Raw genomic sequence first — 17,631 nt, 5'->3', positions numbered from 1 at the left:
GGCGCCTGGGTGGCTCAGTCATTGGGCATCTGCCTTCGGCTCAGGTCATGATGAGCTTCGCATGGAGCCCCACATGGAGGCCCACTGCATCGGGCACCCCATCGTGCTCCCTGCTCAGTAGGAAGCCCACTTCTCCTTCTCCCACCCCCTCTCCCCATTTTGCTTATATTCCCGCTCTGGACATCTCTCTCTCTCTCTCTCTGTCAAATGAATAAATAAAATCTTAAAAAAAAATAAACACTATCTAGATCAGATATGACTGAAATTTAGGGCATAATTCATCCTGAGGCAACATTTTCTCAACCTGTGAACTGTGAAACCAGAGAACTTACATGATTCCGAAATACCATGGTGGTGCAGGCATAGCATAGATATTTTCAGTTCATAAGGGGGTTATCTGAAGAAGAAAGAGGTAACTGGTCCTAAGCAAGTCTAAAACCTAGAAGGCAAACTCCATCAGATCTTAAAGATTTGAAAATAATCCTCTTTGGTTCAGTGCCCTACCTCCAGGTCCCCTGGGGTGGCAGCATCACCACACAGCTCTACTGAGTGTCCCTGCCCTTTCAGCATGATGAGGTGGCCCTGACCTTGCAGCACTCTGCTGCAGCTTTGTCGCCAAGACACTGGTTAGTGGCATCTTGGTCCCCCAAACCATAGGTGGAACCAGTCTTGCCCTTATAATCTTTGACTTAACTTCAGGGTTACTTCCTTTTCTTAAAGGATAAAGCATGTTCCTAACTGAATAGTATTATGGTTCTATCCCGTAGAATCCCAAGAAGCCTGACAGCCTTTTTTTCATTTTGTCTTGCTTTCTCTGTCCCCTTTAAACTCACAGTGTCTCTGCTGGTATAATCCCATCTCTATTCCTGATTCTGTGGAGATGACTAATTAAGTCCCCATATCATACCCATGAGCTCCTCTTTTTTTTTTTTTTTAAAGATTTTCTTTATTTATTTGGCAGACAGAGATCACAAGTAGACCGAGAGGCAGGCAGAGAGAGAAGAAGGGAAGCAGACTCCCTGCCGAGCAGAGAGCCCGATATGGGGCTCGATCCCAGGACCCTGGGATCATGACCTGAGCCAAAGGCAAAGGCTTTAACCCCCTGAGCCAACCAGGCGCCCCCCCACCCCATGGGCTCCTCTTTATAAATCATTGCTCATCCACACCCTTTGTGTTATCTTCAGAACAATACTTCTCAGCTTTTGTGATAGGGGTTAGTGGAGAATTTTCCAAATCTCCAGGCTCTGGTTCCTTCCTAAACAATTCCTTCTTCAAATCATCTCTCCTCTTGCATTTAGCTATAAGCCGGAATGAGGTCCAAAGCTACATCTTCAATACTTTGCTTAGAAATATTCTCTGCTAAATTTACAGTTTTATAGCTTTCAAGTTCTATCGTCCAGAAAACACTAGAACACAATTCAGCGAAGTTCTTTGCCATTTTATTTATTTATTCATTTTTTATTTTTTTAAAGACAGAGAGAGAGCGAGAGAGGGAACACAAGCACAGAGGAGTGGGAAAGGGAGAAGCAGGCTCCCCGCTGAGCAGGGAACTCGATTAGGGGCCCGATCCCAGGACACTGGGATCATGACCTGAGCTGAAGGCAGACTCTTAACAACTGAGCCACCCTTCTTTGCCATTTTATAACAGGGATAGGCACAGGGTACCCGGGTGGCTCAGTGGGTTGAGTGTCTGACTCTTGATTTCGGCTCAGGTCATGATCTCAATGTCCTGCTATTCAGTCCCACCTGGGGCTCTGCACTGAGTGGGAGTATCCTGGAGATTCTCCCTCTTCTCCCCACCCCCCACTCCTCCCCCACTCATGGGCATGCACTTGTACTCTCTCTTTCTCTTAAATAAATAAAGCTTAAAAAAATTAATAACAGGAATGGCCTTTCTTACAGTTTCCATTAACCTGTTTCTCATTTACATCTGAGACTTCACCAGAATGGTTTTTAACATCCATATGTATATCAACATTCTGTTTGTGATTATTTATGTATTATCTAAAAAGATAGAGACTTTCTAGCTGTTCTTGATTCTTTCAGAGCTGTCACCAGATTGCTTCTAATATCCATGTTTCTTCAAACAGTCTCTTCACAGCAGTCTAGGCTTTCCTTAACTCCTCAAAATTTCCCCAAGCTCTACTCATTACTCAGTTCCAAAGCTGCTTCCACATTTACAGGTTTTTTTGTTACAGCAACACCTACTTCATGGTGCCGAAATCTGCCTCTGTTCATGCTGCCATAACACAATCCAATAGACTAGTGGCTTAGACAACAGAAATTCATTATTTCACCATTCTGGAGGCTGGAAAATCCATGACCAGGATGCTGGCATGGTTGGTTTCTGATGCGTTCTGTGTTGGCTTGCAGATGCCACTTTCTTGCTGTCTGTTCATATGGCCTTTCCTCAGTTTGTGCTCACTGGAAGAAGAGAGAGTGGGAGGGAGGCAAGGAGGTAGAGAAGGGAAGAGAAAGACAAGGAAGGGAGGGAGGGACAGAGGGAGGGAAGGAAGAAAGGAAGGTAGATAAGAAGGTAGGCAGGTAGAAAAGGAAAAGAAAGGAAGGAAGGAAGGTAGAAAGAGAAAAAGAAAGGGGGAAGGAAGAAATAGAGCTAGAGAGCCTGCTGGGGTCTCTTCTTATAGAATGATCCTGTTGGATCCCACCCTTATGACCCCATTTAACCTGATTACCTCCTAAATTTCCTATCTCTAAATATAGTCACCTTGGATGTTGGGCTTCTGCATAAGAATTTTGGGGGCATACAATTTATTTCATAGCAGGGAGTATGAAATCCATTTAGTCCCAATACTTTTTATACCATTTTGTGATAGATTTCTGTCTCTTGCCTTTGAAATCATTTTAATTGACAGTGTATCCCAAGGTATAGTTAATTCTTGCTTTAACAATCCTCAAAAAAAGTGTACCAGTTTATGACAATGAACATATTGCTTTTCCACTTTTACCCACTAGGCTTTGTTGATTTTTCGTCATTCCCAACTTAATAACTGAGACAATTTTTAAAAATGCAGTTTTTATTGTATTCTAAGTTGGCAATTTATTTTGTTATTATTTTAGTTGGTAAGAAAAAAGACATCCCCAAGTGTTAGGAACGTATTTTTAAAACCCTTAAAAGATATTTTTTGGAATAGCAATTATTAGGAGGTAAATTACCTTTTAAAATAATGTTTCTATATTTCAACACAATTCCCTGGTTTGTAACATTCTTCAGTGAAATAAAAGATTAATATGCCTAAACTATCTTTTAAAATATGTATTTAAGACTTGAATTTTATGATCAATTAACCTCAAATTGCTATAAAATAGTGACAATATTATCTCTTTTTGCATTTGGCCAACTAGATTACCACCAGAGGATATTTCTTTGTCACTAGAAACCTGCTTTACAATATAACCTTATACCACACTGTGTTACTTTTATTGAATTCTTTTTAATTTTCGCTAAATGAGAATATCTAATGAGTTCCATGGTTTTTCATATTAAGAATCCTTTCCATAATGACCATTTTATGAAGGTTAAAATCAAATTATTGAAATATCTCTCCCTAAGTTCCTGTGCTTTCCTTTTTTTTTTTTTTTTAATCCCCGCAGCTCATGTACTTGCTTTTTAAAATATTTCTTTCCTTTTCTGTTTTTTTTCTATTTCCATTAGGAGTATTTTACTAAAGGGTGTTGAACTTTTCAGATCTTCTGGCATTATTATACAGCAGACTTTATTAAAAAATGAAAGCCCGATTATTCCTGCAAGGCCCCCCCCCCATATCTGTTTGAAGGAGCAATGGGAGCTATTGTATAATATGATATAAAAAATATGAAAGAAAGTAGTGAAACTAGTTTTTCTCTGACAAAAGTGCCACATAGTGGATTAAAGGATGTTAATGCTTGATGTTGCCTATTAAGACTTTTTACTTAAGAAATATATTAGGGAAAACTTATTAAACAGATAAACCCAGAAATCTTAGTCACTTTATTGAATAATAGTTTATTTCTCACCCGGCGTCCATCGGGCATAATGGGAACCAGTGGAAAGAACAGGGTGGTGTGCAGGGCACTGCTTTCCAGGATTGTTAGTAGGGACTGGATTTTCTGGTAGTCACAAAAGGATGAGTTTTCAATAATGCTGAGTAAATTTGTCAGGTGTTTTTAGTTTTTTTGCTGTTTAATAAAACAAGTGTTCTCAGTAAACTGGTTCTGTTTTAGGTAGATTTTAAAAAAAGAACTGTTAACTTTTTTTTGCAGTTTGGTTTATTAGGAATCAAAAGCATTTATAAACATTACCTTGATAAAAAGGGTAAAATTGCCAAATAGGACATCTAATGTCAGAAACAGTTAATAGTTTTTTAAATCAATTGAAGAACTAGTTCCATTCATTTAATGAAACCTTAATGACAACTACTATATGCCAGGAACTGAGATATATTTTCCTAGGTTTTTAATATTTATTGGAGATAATTAAAATTTTAGTAGAAGAATATTTTTGACTATTTTCGATTTTGTCTACTTGTTTGCATCATGATGGTTTCTCTCACTTTTACTGATAACATAATATGAATTAACGTAGAAAGCATTTGCTGCAAACCCCGAAGTGTATATCTCCACTTCACAAGAAGGTGAAATTATAAACAAAATATTATATTGGTATTCTGCATCATTATAAAGATGACACTTTTTAGTTGAGTCATGATGTTTAGATCACAAAGAATTTAGATTCCTCGTGGAAAAATTAAACCAGTCTTCAGCACCTTGAACTGAATTGCTATCACGCATGTAACTATTTTGGAGGATCTACTGTGGATTACAGATTATTGAATAAAAATGCATTTTGGTACTTAAGCTGTATTTAATTACTAAATGTAAATGAATTTTGATGTGTGTAGTATTATTGTTTATTATTACACGTATTTTGAAAGAAACAGTTGGTAAGATTTCTTGTTGGATTCGGTACAGGGATTTTAAAGATGAATATGCTTTTACATTTTACCTGAAAAGTAATGGTAAAACAAAGAAGTTAGGAGAAAGAGAGGACTTGTAATTTTAAGACTTTTGTCACTTAGGTGACTTACTTAAATTCGCCATGACTCAGTTCTGTTATCTTTTAAATAAGTACATAACAGTATACATAGTATATCATGTGTGTTTGTGGTAATTAAATAATACAGGTAAAACATAGAACATAGTGCTTGGTACATATTACTGGATGGATGTTAGGTTTTTTTAATCACTATGAATGTTTATCATGAGTTCTGCTTTGGCACAGTAGGTTGGAGGTGATACATTTCTTATGTTAAAATATGTTGATGGGGCCGAAATTCAGGCAAATGGATCCTTGGTCTTTATCTGAAGTATTAATTCCTAGTATCATATTTTAACAGTTAAAATTTTAATCTGGGGTGTAACAAGGAAAGTGTAACCACAATGATAGTGATTCAGACTGGAAGAGGGTTTCAAGCCATGATTGGCATATTGAGCTGGGAAAATCTTTGTTACTGGCAGGGGGCTGGGCTTCTGTATTGTAGGACATTTACCAGCATTCCACTAGATGTCCCCCAAATAATGAAACCAGAATGTCTCCAGGCACTACTGAATATCCCCTGGAGCACAAAACTCTCCTGATTGAGAACCAGTGAACTAAGGGCAATCCTGTAGGCTTTTTCGAATATATAAAGAAGCTTTAGCATATAGAAGAGGAATACACTGATTCAGTGTAAACCAGAAGACAGAAGGAAACAGCACTGATGGATAAAACTTAGAAAGCTTAATAGAAGAACAATGTTATAGATTGAGCTAGCTAAAAATAGAATGCAGAATGCAGTGACTGGTGAGTCAGCAGCTGCTCAGTTTAGATGAGTGTTTAGAGGCAGGATCACAAAGTTGTGCTGTGTATTTCTTTCCTGGGAGGGTGTCTGAATTAAATCTCTTAGATCACCTTTAATGATAAGATGCTCTCATTTGGGCAGGTGTAATGATAGAGGTTTGTAAATCATTCCAATTGAGGTTAGAGTTGAGGCCTTGAGGATAACTGCGCTCACTCTCTGAGAGCAAGAGAAGGTGACAACATGGTGTATACTGGGTTTTAGGGAATGTCCATAATTTAAAAGAGGGAACCTGGAATGCAACTACCTCGTTGACCCTGTACTATGTCAGGAAAGATGAAGGGAAACCAAGAAAATTAAGGACTTTCTTTGAAAAAAAAATTAATAAAATTGATAACCCCCCCTAGCGAAACTTATGGAAAAGAGGAAGGACCCAAATAAATAAAATCGCAAATGTTAGAGGAGAAATAACAACCAACATCACAAATACAAACAATTATGAGAGAATATTAAGAAAAACTATATGCCAACAAACTGGACACCTGGAAGAAATGAATTAATTCCTAGAAACATATGAACTACCAAAATTGAAATAGGAAGAAATAGAAAACTTGAACAGACCAACCAGCAAAGAAGTTGAATCAGTAATAAAAAAATCTTCCAACAATCAAAAGTCCAGGGCCAGATAGCTTCACAGGCAAATTTAACCAGGGATTTAAAAAAGAGTTAATACCTCTTCTTCTCAAACTATTTCAAAAAATAGAAAAGGAAAATTTCCAAATTCATTCTATGAGGCCAGCATTACCCTGATACCAAAACCAGATAAAGACACCACAAAAAAAGAGAACTATAAGCCAATATCTCTGATGAACATGATGCCAGAATTCTCAATAAAATACTAGCAAATCAAATCCAACAAGTACATTAAAAGAATCATTCACCATGATCAAGTGGGATGTACTCCTGGACTAAAGATGTGGTTCAATATTTGCAAATCAATCAATGTGATACACCACGTTAATAAAAAAGAATTAAGAACCCTATGATCCTTTCAATAGATTCAGAAAAAACATTTGACTAAGTACAGCATCCATTTATGATAAAAACCCTCAACAAAGTAGGGATAGAGGGAACATACCTCAACATCATGAAGGCTGTATATGAAAAACCCATAGTTAATATGCTCAATGGGAAAAAACTGAGAGCTTTTCCTCTACAGTCAGGAACAAAACAAGGATGTCCACTCTCACCATTGTTATTTAATATAGTATTGGAGTCCTAGCCACAGTAATCAGAGAACAAAAAGAAATAAAAAGGAGCCAAATCAGCAAGGAAGAAGTCAGACTTTCACTATTTGCAGATGACAGGATGTTCTGTATAGAAAACCCTAAAGATGGCACCAAAAAACTTCTAGAACTGATATACAAATACAATGAAGTTGTAGGATGCAAAATCAACAAAATCAATCAAATGCATACCTGCATTTCGATACACCAAAATAAAGCAGCAGAAAGAGAAATCAAGGAATCCATCCTATTTACAATTGTCCCCAAACTGTAAGATACCTAGGAATAAACCTAACCAAAGTACTCTGAAAACTATAAAACACTTACGAAAGAAATTGAAGATAATACAAAGAAATGGAAAAACATTCCATGCTCATGGATTTGAAGAACAAATATGTTAAAGTGTCTGTATTACCGAAAGCAATCTACACATTTAATACAGTTCCTATCAAAATACCAACAGCGTTTTTCACAGAGCTACTACAGTCCTAAAATTTGCATGGAACCACAAAAGACCTCAAATAGCCAAAGCAACCTTGAAAAAGAAAAGCAAAGCTGGAGGTATCACAATTCCATACCTCAAGTTATATAACAAAGCTGTAGTATACTGGCACAAAAATAAACATATAGATCAATGCAACAGAATAGAAAACCCAGAAATGAACCCACAACTATATGGTCAGTTAATCTTTGACAAAACAGGAAAGCATATCCAAGGGAAAAAGGGGTCTCTTTAACAAATGGTGCTGGGAAAACTGGACAGCAACATGCAGAAGAATGAAACATTCTGGACCATAAACACAACAGTAAATTCAAAGTGGATTAAAGACCTAAATATGAGATAAGAAAACATCATAATCTTAGAGGACAATACAGGCAGTAACCTCTTTGACATGGCTATAGCAATTTCTTACTATATATGTTTCCTGAGTCAAGGGAAACAAAAGCAAAAATAAACTATTGAGATTTCATTAAAATGAAAAGCTTCTGTACAGGGAAGGAAATAATCAAAAACCCACTGCATGGGAGAAGATACTTGCAAGTGACATATCTGATAAAGGGTTAGTATTCAACATATATGAAGATCTAATAAAACTCAACACCCAAACAATAAATAATCAAATTAAAGAATGGGCAGAAGATATGAATTTGTATTTTTCCAAAGAAGACGAACAGATGGCCAACAGATACATGAAAATATGCTCAACAGCACTCAGCATCAGGGAAATGCAGATCAAAACTACAATGAGGTATCACTTCACACCAGTGAGGTTGGCTAAAATTAACAGCACAAGAAACAACAAGGGTGGATGAGGGTGTGGAGAAATGGGAACCCTCTTACACTGTAGGTGGAAATGCAAAGTGTTACAGGCTCTGTGGAAAACAGTATGGAGGTTCCACAGGAAGTTAAAAATAGAACTGTCCTATGAGGAAGCAGTTGCACTACTAGGTATTTATACAAAGAATACAAAAATACTAAATACAAAAATACTAAGTTGAAGGGATACATGCACCGATGTTTACAGCAACATCATCTGCAATAGCCAAATTATGCAAAGAGCCCAAATGTCCATTAACTGATGAATGGATAAAGACGATGTGGTATATGTAAGTGTGTATACATACATACATATGTATAATGGAATATTACTTAGCTATAAAAAAGAATGAAATCTTGCCATTTTCAGTGATGTGGATGGAGGTAGAGAGTATTACGCTAAGGGAGATAACTCAGATAATGACACGTACCATATGATTTCACTCATATGTGGAATTTAAGAATCAAAACAATAATCATAGGGGGAAAAAGAGAGTGGCAGATCCAAGGACAGACTCTTAACAAGTAAAAATAAACTGTGGTGAGTAGAGCGGAGGTGGATGGGAGGGGATGGGTTAAATAGGCAATGGGGATTAAGGAGGGCATTTGCTGTGATGAGCACTGGGTGTTGTATGTAAGTGTTGAATTAATAAATTGTACACCTGAAACTAATATTACACTGTATGTTAACTAACTGGAATTTAAATTAAAAGTTTTAAAAAGGAAATAAAGTTTTAAGAAAGTTTTAAAGAATGGATGGCTAGTATTATCAATTAAAAAGTGGGAGTCTGTTAATAGAGAAAAGACCAGTTTATTTAATATGTAGAAAGTCAGGGTGAGGAAAGTATCCTCTAAAATGCTGCGTATTTTATAAACATTGGTCATTATTAATACTAACAACTTTATGTGTGTATAAGCCAGATGCCACATTGCAAGGAGTTGAACAGGACTAGGTTGAGAGGAAGTTGACATGGAGGTGGCTACATTGAATACTTGCTTGATAAACTAGAGGAAGCAATGGGCTCAATAAAATAAGGTTGTTGTTTTTATTTTTCAGGAGATATGGGACTTGGGTACTTTTGAAAATCAAAATTAAGATGAAGTAAAAAGAAAGAGTTTATAAATATTAGGGGGGGAGATAATTATTAAAAAAAACCCAAAGACACCATACTAGTTAAAAAGGTTAGGGTCACAGACTTTTTTTCCTTTTTTAATCCTCTTTATTTTATACTGGATACAGATTAGATAATGCAAATGGAAATACAACTATTGTGAGATTATATGCAAAATCAGAGTTCCCAATAGTTGGCGAGGAGAGAGTTTGAGGCTTAAAACCTGGATTTGAACTTTGACTCTACCACTCACTCGCTTTGTGACTATCAGCAACTTACTTTGAACTTTCTGAGCCTTGGATTTTTCTTTTTTAAAATAAGAATAATATATTCCGTCTGGGAGTGTTCTTCTAAAACCAAACCCACGCATCAATGTGAATGAAGTATTTGGCACAGTATCTGAAATGTGTTCAGTGCTCATTGGATAGGTACTAAAATTGCCATTTTCATCATTGAAGGGTATTCTAAGATCTTCTAGTGAAACAAGGAGAAAAAGTGTATTAAAGAATTAACAAGGATAGAAAGCACTAAAGTTTACAGAGCTTATGAGTGAATCAATTTAAGAATACAAAGATTATCAGTTAAGGATGAAGACCAGGTTTTTTGTAGTGACCAGGGACTACTGAATTTGCTCATCTCTGGGTCTATTCATAGCATAATGTGTGACCACAGAGCAGAGGGAGGGAAAACAGTGGTACATGGTTGGAACCAATGAATGGGATCCACATGATTCTGTTATTTTGAGATTTTAGTCTCAAGTCACTAATAACAAAGTATCCTGCATTTTTATATCTTGTTGCATATTATACTAAATATGTATGAACAATGTAATTGAATTGTTTCTTAGTGTAAACATTAGTGTATACTAGGTTTTCTCAACTTAAGTGTGACTGGTATGTTGGACTGGATAGTTCTTTGTCATTGAGGACAGTCCTATGCCCTGCAGGATAGTTTAAAAAGCAGCATCCCTGGCTCTATCATCTGATGCAACTTGTACCGCATCAATGTTGTGATAATCACACACATCTCCAGACATTGCCAAATGTGCCCTGGGGGTGAGTAGGGAACAAAATTGTCTTCAGTTGAGAAATGCTAGAATATTCTCATATCTAAAATAGTTACCAATAAGATAAAATGAATGAACCAGTGTGAAATTTAGATTTATACAATTGCCAGCTTTTATGACTCAATAGCAATTCTAAATAGATTTCTGTTGCGTATAAGAACAACACAGCTATAAACTCATGGTCCTTCTGACAGGGAAAATCTTAAAGATAGACTATCCTGTATAACAAGAATATAAATAATTATTCTACGTGTATACTTTGTTTTTACTTGAGAACATTTAAACATGGCTTATTTATCCATTTTTGCTTTAATTATTTACCAAAGCAGAATGGTTAGTTCTATATATTTTTAAATTCTATACATATTCTTGAATATTTCATTACATGTTTCCAGTGTATTAAGCACAAATTACTTGTGTTTTATTTTCCAGTTGTTTTTTATCCTTATTGCTGGTAGCTGCAGTGGTGTGGAAGATCAAACAAACATGCTGGGCTTCTCGACGGAGAGAGGTATCAGTAATATTATTTAATCTTTTGTTTAAAGATCTGAGTAAACATGAATCTGTATTGCTTAATTAACCTGTGCCACTCACGTACAGAGTTTCAAGTCAGCCTTACTCATTAAGATTGAACAAATTGATCTAGAATTTTTAAGCTTTAGAGCAAACTTTACCACTGTCATTTAAGTCAGTATCTGTAGAAATATTGGTTAATTGCAATGTTAATTACAAAGTTATTTCATTTTAAATAGTATTAGAATTCATATTGAATATATGTCTTAATACTGTTGATTAAATGATTTTCAATCTCTTTAGGTAGTTATAAAAACAATTTATTTTTATAAGTATCTCTGTTATAATTTAAAAGAAAATTCTCAGTGATAAATATTTATTTTTGGCTTTTATCACCTAGATTTTTTTAAGTAATCAAATCTTTACCATTTCATGATTATCTGATAATTCAAGTATGTTGAAGTGCACCTCAATTTGATACATCTCTGTGTCATAATTAATCATTTATGTTCCTTCTAATCCTAAAATTGATAAAAAAAACCATAGTACTCTTGCAGAATAACTAATGATATAAATATATTAGATAGTTTTATAACTTTGTATATATTAGTTAATTGAAAGGAACAAAACAATATAATAATCTGGGAGTATAAATGTGCAGTAGATTTATTGTTCTATACTTATATAATGAAAAAGCAAGTTTCTGTTTTTATTAGTATTATAGTCTATGGGTATTAATATTAGCATACTATTATTAGTATTAAAAGTGTTCTATTTGCTGTTGCATTTTGCGGTATATTTTCTATATATAATTTCATGCAACAGTATGAAGCAGTAGTATAATTGCTTACCATCTTTTTCTCCACATACAAAATATTACATTTGAAGATTTAAAACTAATCCAGAGTATTCTAAGCTATATAATTAGTGAATGAGATGAATTGTTCTTAATTATTCTTCAGTTTTCAAACATCCATGAAAACTCAGTGTCTGCCTGTAATATGTTTGCCAACTTGACAGCTCTCCCCGAGAAATAAATAATTCATCTTGATCATCTCTGTCTGATTTTCGGTATATGGCCAATGCAACATCAATAAGAATATACTTGGTATGACTCTATCATAAAGTAATCCAGTTGAAAGGATCTTATTAAATATAAATACATAAATATTTGACAAGAAGTGAAATTCTGTGTGGAGTCTTCTACACATGTTAAACCATCTGTTAGATCAAATTATGGATTCTGGAAGTAAAAACAATCGGTAGGCAGGCAATTGTGAAGGCCTTCCATAATGGCATAGGCCAAATGACAGTTTATGCTTCTAATCATTAGAAAAGAAGTCAAGATCAATCAGGGAGCTTGGGTTCTGACCTCATTATGACTAACACTGTTTAAATATCTGATTTTTAAAGTTTATAGAATGCAACTATATAAATGTAGGACTGTGAAAAGATCAGTATATGACTCTGTCATTAACAAGTTTCTGCAAATGGTTAAGTGTCCTAATTGAATTTTCTTTCCTCTCACGAGAAGGGATTGTACTATATAACTAATTCCTCAAACTCTAGGAATATTTAGGAATATTTATATATAACAACTAAAGTTTAAAAATAGTATTAAATATTTGAGAAAACTAATGTGAATAGTTCATTTACCTATAAAACTTTCACACTTCTCAAGATGAGAAATTGCTTTTGGTTAGGATTCTATCAATTCAAGGAAATAATGTTGTTTTTACATATTAGAAGTTCTGGTAAGCTGATATTAAACTCTGGTAAGCTGATATTAATTTGTAAAATATAAATTTAACTTATCTTTTTATTGGAAGTCAAAATCTTTCAAAATATGTGCTGCACATGGACAGAACAAGGGAGAAATAGGAAGAGAGAACTTAGATTAGGACCACTGGGCCATTTCTAATCTGTGCTTCTAAATATTACCATGTCCTCTTGATATTCCCTTGATATAATATCCCTTTGTCTAGAGCTCATCTGGGTAGTGAGTCTTATAATAATGATTGAATTTAATTTGCTACCTCTACTGAGGTATAAAATTTATCTTGTTGAGATGTCATGTGATGTTTATAGTACCATGTTAAAAATATTGTGAGGTGTTTTCTCAAATATAATTTTATTAATCATTTGAATACAGAGCTCTAAATGTCATGGAAACTATTCATATGTTGATACCCAAGTCAAGATGCCATTTTGATGACTTACAGATCAGTTATTAAATAATTTTGTGTTATTCAAAGATTTTCATTTTGATTTTAAATGCCCAAAGACTTTTAACTATAGTAGTTGTAGCTAATATAACAACCCCATTTATAGACTTTATTTGGATGGAGGTAAAGATGTGTTTTTATTTGATCTTCTCTTTGTTCAGTCTTAACTACTAGGTTAACACAGATAGTCCCAAAAAGGAAAGATCCCAGTATGTTTTCTTTATGTGATATGTCACTTTCTCTAACATTAAGACATCAACTATTGTAAGCCTCAGAGGACCCCTATGATTAGTACAAGGGCAATTTATTTGAAACAGTATATGAAAATTATTTAAAGGATTCTCCTTTCTTAATATTTCTGTGATATTTTGTTAGAGGAATTATACTATTTGCTTTTCTAAATATCAGGACTGATTTAAAATGAAAAAAAAAATCTTTGGATTTTTAATATATATTGTTGAATCCATCCAGTCATGTTGCTTTTTTAAAAAGAAACTGTTTCACGCTTTGATTTCTCATAAACACATCTATACTGTTTTTGTGGTGTAATTTTAGTAATCAAAGCCTGTTATTGATGTAACACTTTTTGAATAACACTCCTGACAACTTAGGGGCTCTTAAAAACACAACTACAAAGGACTTTCATTTAAATATACCTCTTCATATAGGAACTTCACATTCATTTCTATGATACCCTATTAAGAATATGAACTTTTTAATGTGGACGGATAGAAACAATAGTGGATATTGATAAGTGGAAATATTTTAACAGACTAGAAGGATAAGTTCTTTTTTTATAGTTTGTGGTTATTACGGGGTATTATACCATATTATTTCAATGTTACATTCAATTTTAGATAAATAGTCATTATATTACAAAAATATTTGTTAGGAGCAAGTATACATTAAAAGGAGTCTATTGAAATATTGTCATGCTTAATAATCTTCATTTTTAAAGTGAAATTTGAGTTTTTAGTAAGTATCATAAGGCACAAACCCATCCAAATGTTGTAATTACTGCTTGCATTGAAGATATTTAATCTTATGTTTGACTAAGATGAGTGAAAATATCCTGCGTATTTTAATTGTTACAAGAATTTATTTCTTTTGAGTTGAAAACATTTTTTCCCACATTTTGAGTAGTTTAATTATAGTTTGCCTCAGTTAAAATCTAACTGCAGGGGTGCCATGGTGTCTCAGTTAGTTAAGGTTCCAACATTTGATTTTGGCTCAGGTCATGAGATCCATCCTGGGCTGGAGCCCTGCCTCTGGCTCCTCACTGGGTGTGGGGCCCACTTAAGATTCTCTCTCTCTCCAGTCTGTCTCCACCCCCGTCCCCGACTACTTGTGCAGGAGCCCACATGCTTGTCTCTCTCTTTAAAAAAGAAAAATCTAGGGGCACCTGGGTGGCTCAGTTGGTTAAGCGCCCAACTCCTGATTTTGGCTCAGGTCATGATCTCAGGGTCCTGGGATCAAGCCTGTTTTGGGTTCAGAGGTCAACAGGGAGTCTACTTATCTCCCTCTTTCTGCCCCTCTCCCCACTTGTGTATGCATTTGTGTGCGTGCGCACTCGAACTTTCTCTCTTAAATAAATAAATAAATCTTTTTAAAAAGTCCAACTGCAAAATCCATAGACTAATAGATCCTATAGGCAAATGTGAGGTTATTTATTTTATTAAGAAAAGATTTATTTATTTATATATTTGATAATGTGATCATGGTGGGGGCGGGACAGGCCAAGGGAGAGAAAGACTCTCAAATGGACTCTCAACTGAGCACCAAGCTGGAGTGGGGCTCCACCCAGGGCTCAATCTCATGACTCTGATGTCATGACCTGAGACCAAACCAAGAGTCCGTGGCTTAACCAACTGAGCCACACAGGGCCCCTAAGGTTATTTCTAATCAACTTCATGTTACTAGTGGATTTGTGTGTTTGAATGATTATTACATTTCCTCTATCAGCAACTTTTCCTTCTATAATTCTCTTTAATTTGCAGTCTTTAAAAGTTAAAAAAATATATTACTATAGAGCTTTACCACATGATTTGCTTATCTTTCATAATCAGATATGATTTTCTAATGCTTGAAAATCAATAAAAACTGCATTGCCTGGGATAAGACAATGTCCACTGAGCGACTGACCTTGTGTTTATGATGCGCTACTTTCTTGCACATTTCGTAATCATACTGCATAAAACCTAGATTTGAATTTAGCATTATCAACCTGAAATTTGAGTTAAAAATAAACTAAAATGCAGAGATAGGATTCTAGTAGCTATGAGTAGCAAACTACTTTTCTAGAGGCAAATACGTGGTCTTTCCATCTCTATCTAATTGTTTCATGGTCACAAAAATAGAAGAAGTAATAATATCATGAAGTTATGCTTTACTGAGGTCATGTCATGGGTAAATAATTAATGATAGAATATTCTCTGAGATGCTAAATTTGTGGTAAATGGATTCCTATTAATACAATGTTGCAGTGTTTATAAAATGAGTTGCTCTATCTCCTTAGACACCCACCTTGTTTAGAGAGAGAGGAGTGGTCACAGTGAAGAGAGTAATGAGAAAATGTTATTTTGGGTGGAGAAATTAAACTTAATAAATTATATACTGTATATACTGCAACTTCTTACAGAATTTCTTAGTATTTTAAGAATCTATTTTATATAATGTTTAAATATTTTAATGTCTAGGTAAAGATTTCCAAAAAACATATTCTTTTGTCAAAACAAGATTTTTTAAAACCATAAATAATGCACTCAAATAAATCTCTCTCTTTGTATTTAATGGCCTTAGTGTTAATTTATTTTTTCTTATCATTTTATCTTATTGGATTTCAAAATGTAATGATTCCCTTGCTTTATTTTTCACTTTATCCTGTAAGACTAGAAATTACAGATGTTCAGCATGCCTGTTTATATTATCATAGTTTTAAAAATTAGCCTGTCTACTTAAAAATAACTTCAACTGAGAAATCGATATGTATGGGAGCATAAGATTTGGAAGTTAACTGATTTTTGCCTTCTATACCTGTTGCTAAAATCTTATTGTAGGTATAGTGCTTTCGTTGTGTTCAATTCAGCAAAGATGTATTAATCTCTTGCAATATTCCAGACAGATTGATAAATACTACAGATATAAAGAAAAAGACACAGATTCTTTTTGGGGGGGTAATTCATACCTTTAGCAATTTCAATAAGATACACACACATACATGTACACACTCTCTAAGGAATACTTCAATTTACTTTGTTGTGGTATCATCCATAGGGGGAGATATAGTATATCAAAAAGTTTTCTGGAAGTAGGATTAGTAATGGAAGTAAATATAAATTGTTGTATAACTATACATAGAGTTAATTTCTAAAAAAAAGATATAAAAATTTTAGCATTGTACTATATAGTTATTATTACAATTATAAAAATTGCCTAAAATTATAGTATTTACTTATTAAATGTTGTATCTTTAACTTAGACCCAGTTATTTATATAGATTAAGAAATGGCCCAGAATATTGAATTTCTGTCAATAAATTTTAATCTGATTGACCATAACATGTTATAATATAACCTAAGAATCTGTTTGTTGTAGGGGGAATATGCTATATTTCATCTAATATTATGATAACTCAATCATTATTTGATGTACCACTTAGAAGGAAAATACAGTGACAATTAAACTAACCCATAGTACTCTCACCACTAAAAATATTTATTTTATGCTTACTGAAACTGCTCTTACAGACTTACTTATATAGAGATTTTATTATATATCATTCACATAATATACACTGAAAGGAAAGTAAAAGCAAAATAAATTGATAAGGTATTGCTGAAACTTATGTATATTCTTCAAATGATCTTAGCCAAAAGGCAAAAAAGCAATAAACTTACATTCTTAGTCCCATTTTTTATAAATCACTTTTCGATTCAGGTAAATGTTTTGTTTCACATAGTATCATTGACTAGAATAATCAAATTTGTGTCTTTGCAGGGCATGACATATATATCATAAATGGCCTCTGGGCCAGTAGTGGTTGTATGAGTTCACTGATTATAAGACACATCAGGTTTTAGAGATACTAAGACGGGAAAACAAAATGTGTCTTAAAATCAAAATATGGTAGGGTTTTACTTTATAAGGTTTTTTTTTTTAAGATTTTATTTTATTTATTTGTCAGAGAGAGTGAGCACAGGCAGACAGAGAGGCAGGCAGAGGCAGAGGGAGAAGCAGGCTCCCCGCTGAGCAAGGAGCCCGATGTGGGACTCGATCCC

General features: G+C 34.3%; 1 protein-coding gene across 1 annotated transcript in view; it reads left to right on the top strand.

Annotated features, from left to right (window-relative positions):
- ATRNL1 (attractin like 1) overlaps window positions 1–17,631 on the top strand; it is a gene marked incomplete at its 5' end in the record, with an annotated part of 807,401 nt that overhangs the window by 374,184 nt on the left and 415,586 nt on the right. Inside the window, one exon of the mRNA XM_080822490.1 lies at window positions 11,049–11,127. Coding sequence (XP_080678616.1) covers window positions 11,049–11,127 — 79 coding nt within the window. The remainder of the gene's footprint in view (window positions 1–11,048; window positions 11,128–17,631) is intronic.

This window comes from Martes martes (assembly GCF_963455335.1).
Source record: "Martes martes genome assembly, chromosome: 14".
NCBI lineage: Eukaryota > Metazoa > Chordata > Mammalia > Carnivora > Mustelidae > Martes > Martes martes.
This window is presented reverse-complemented; position numbering and strand designations above follow the sequence as displayed.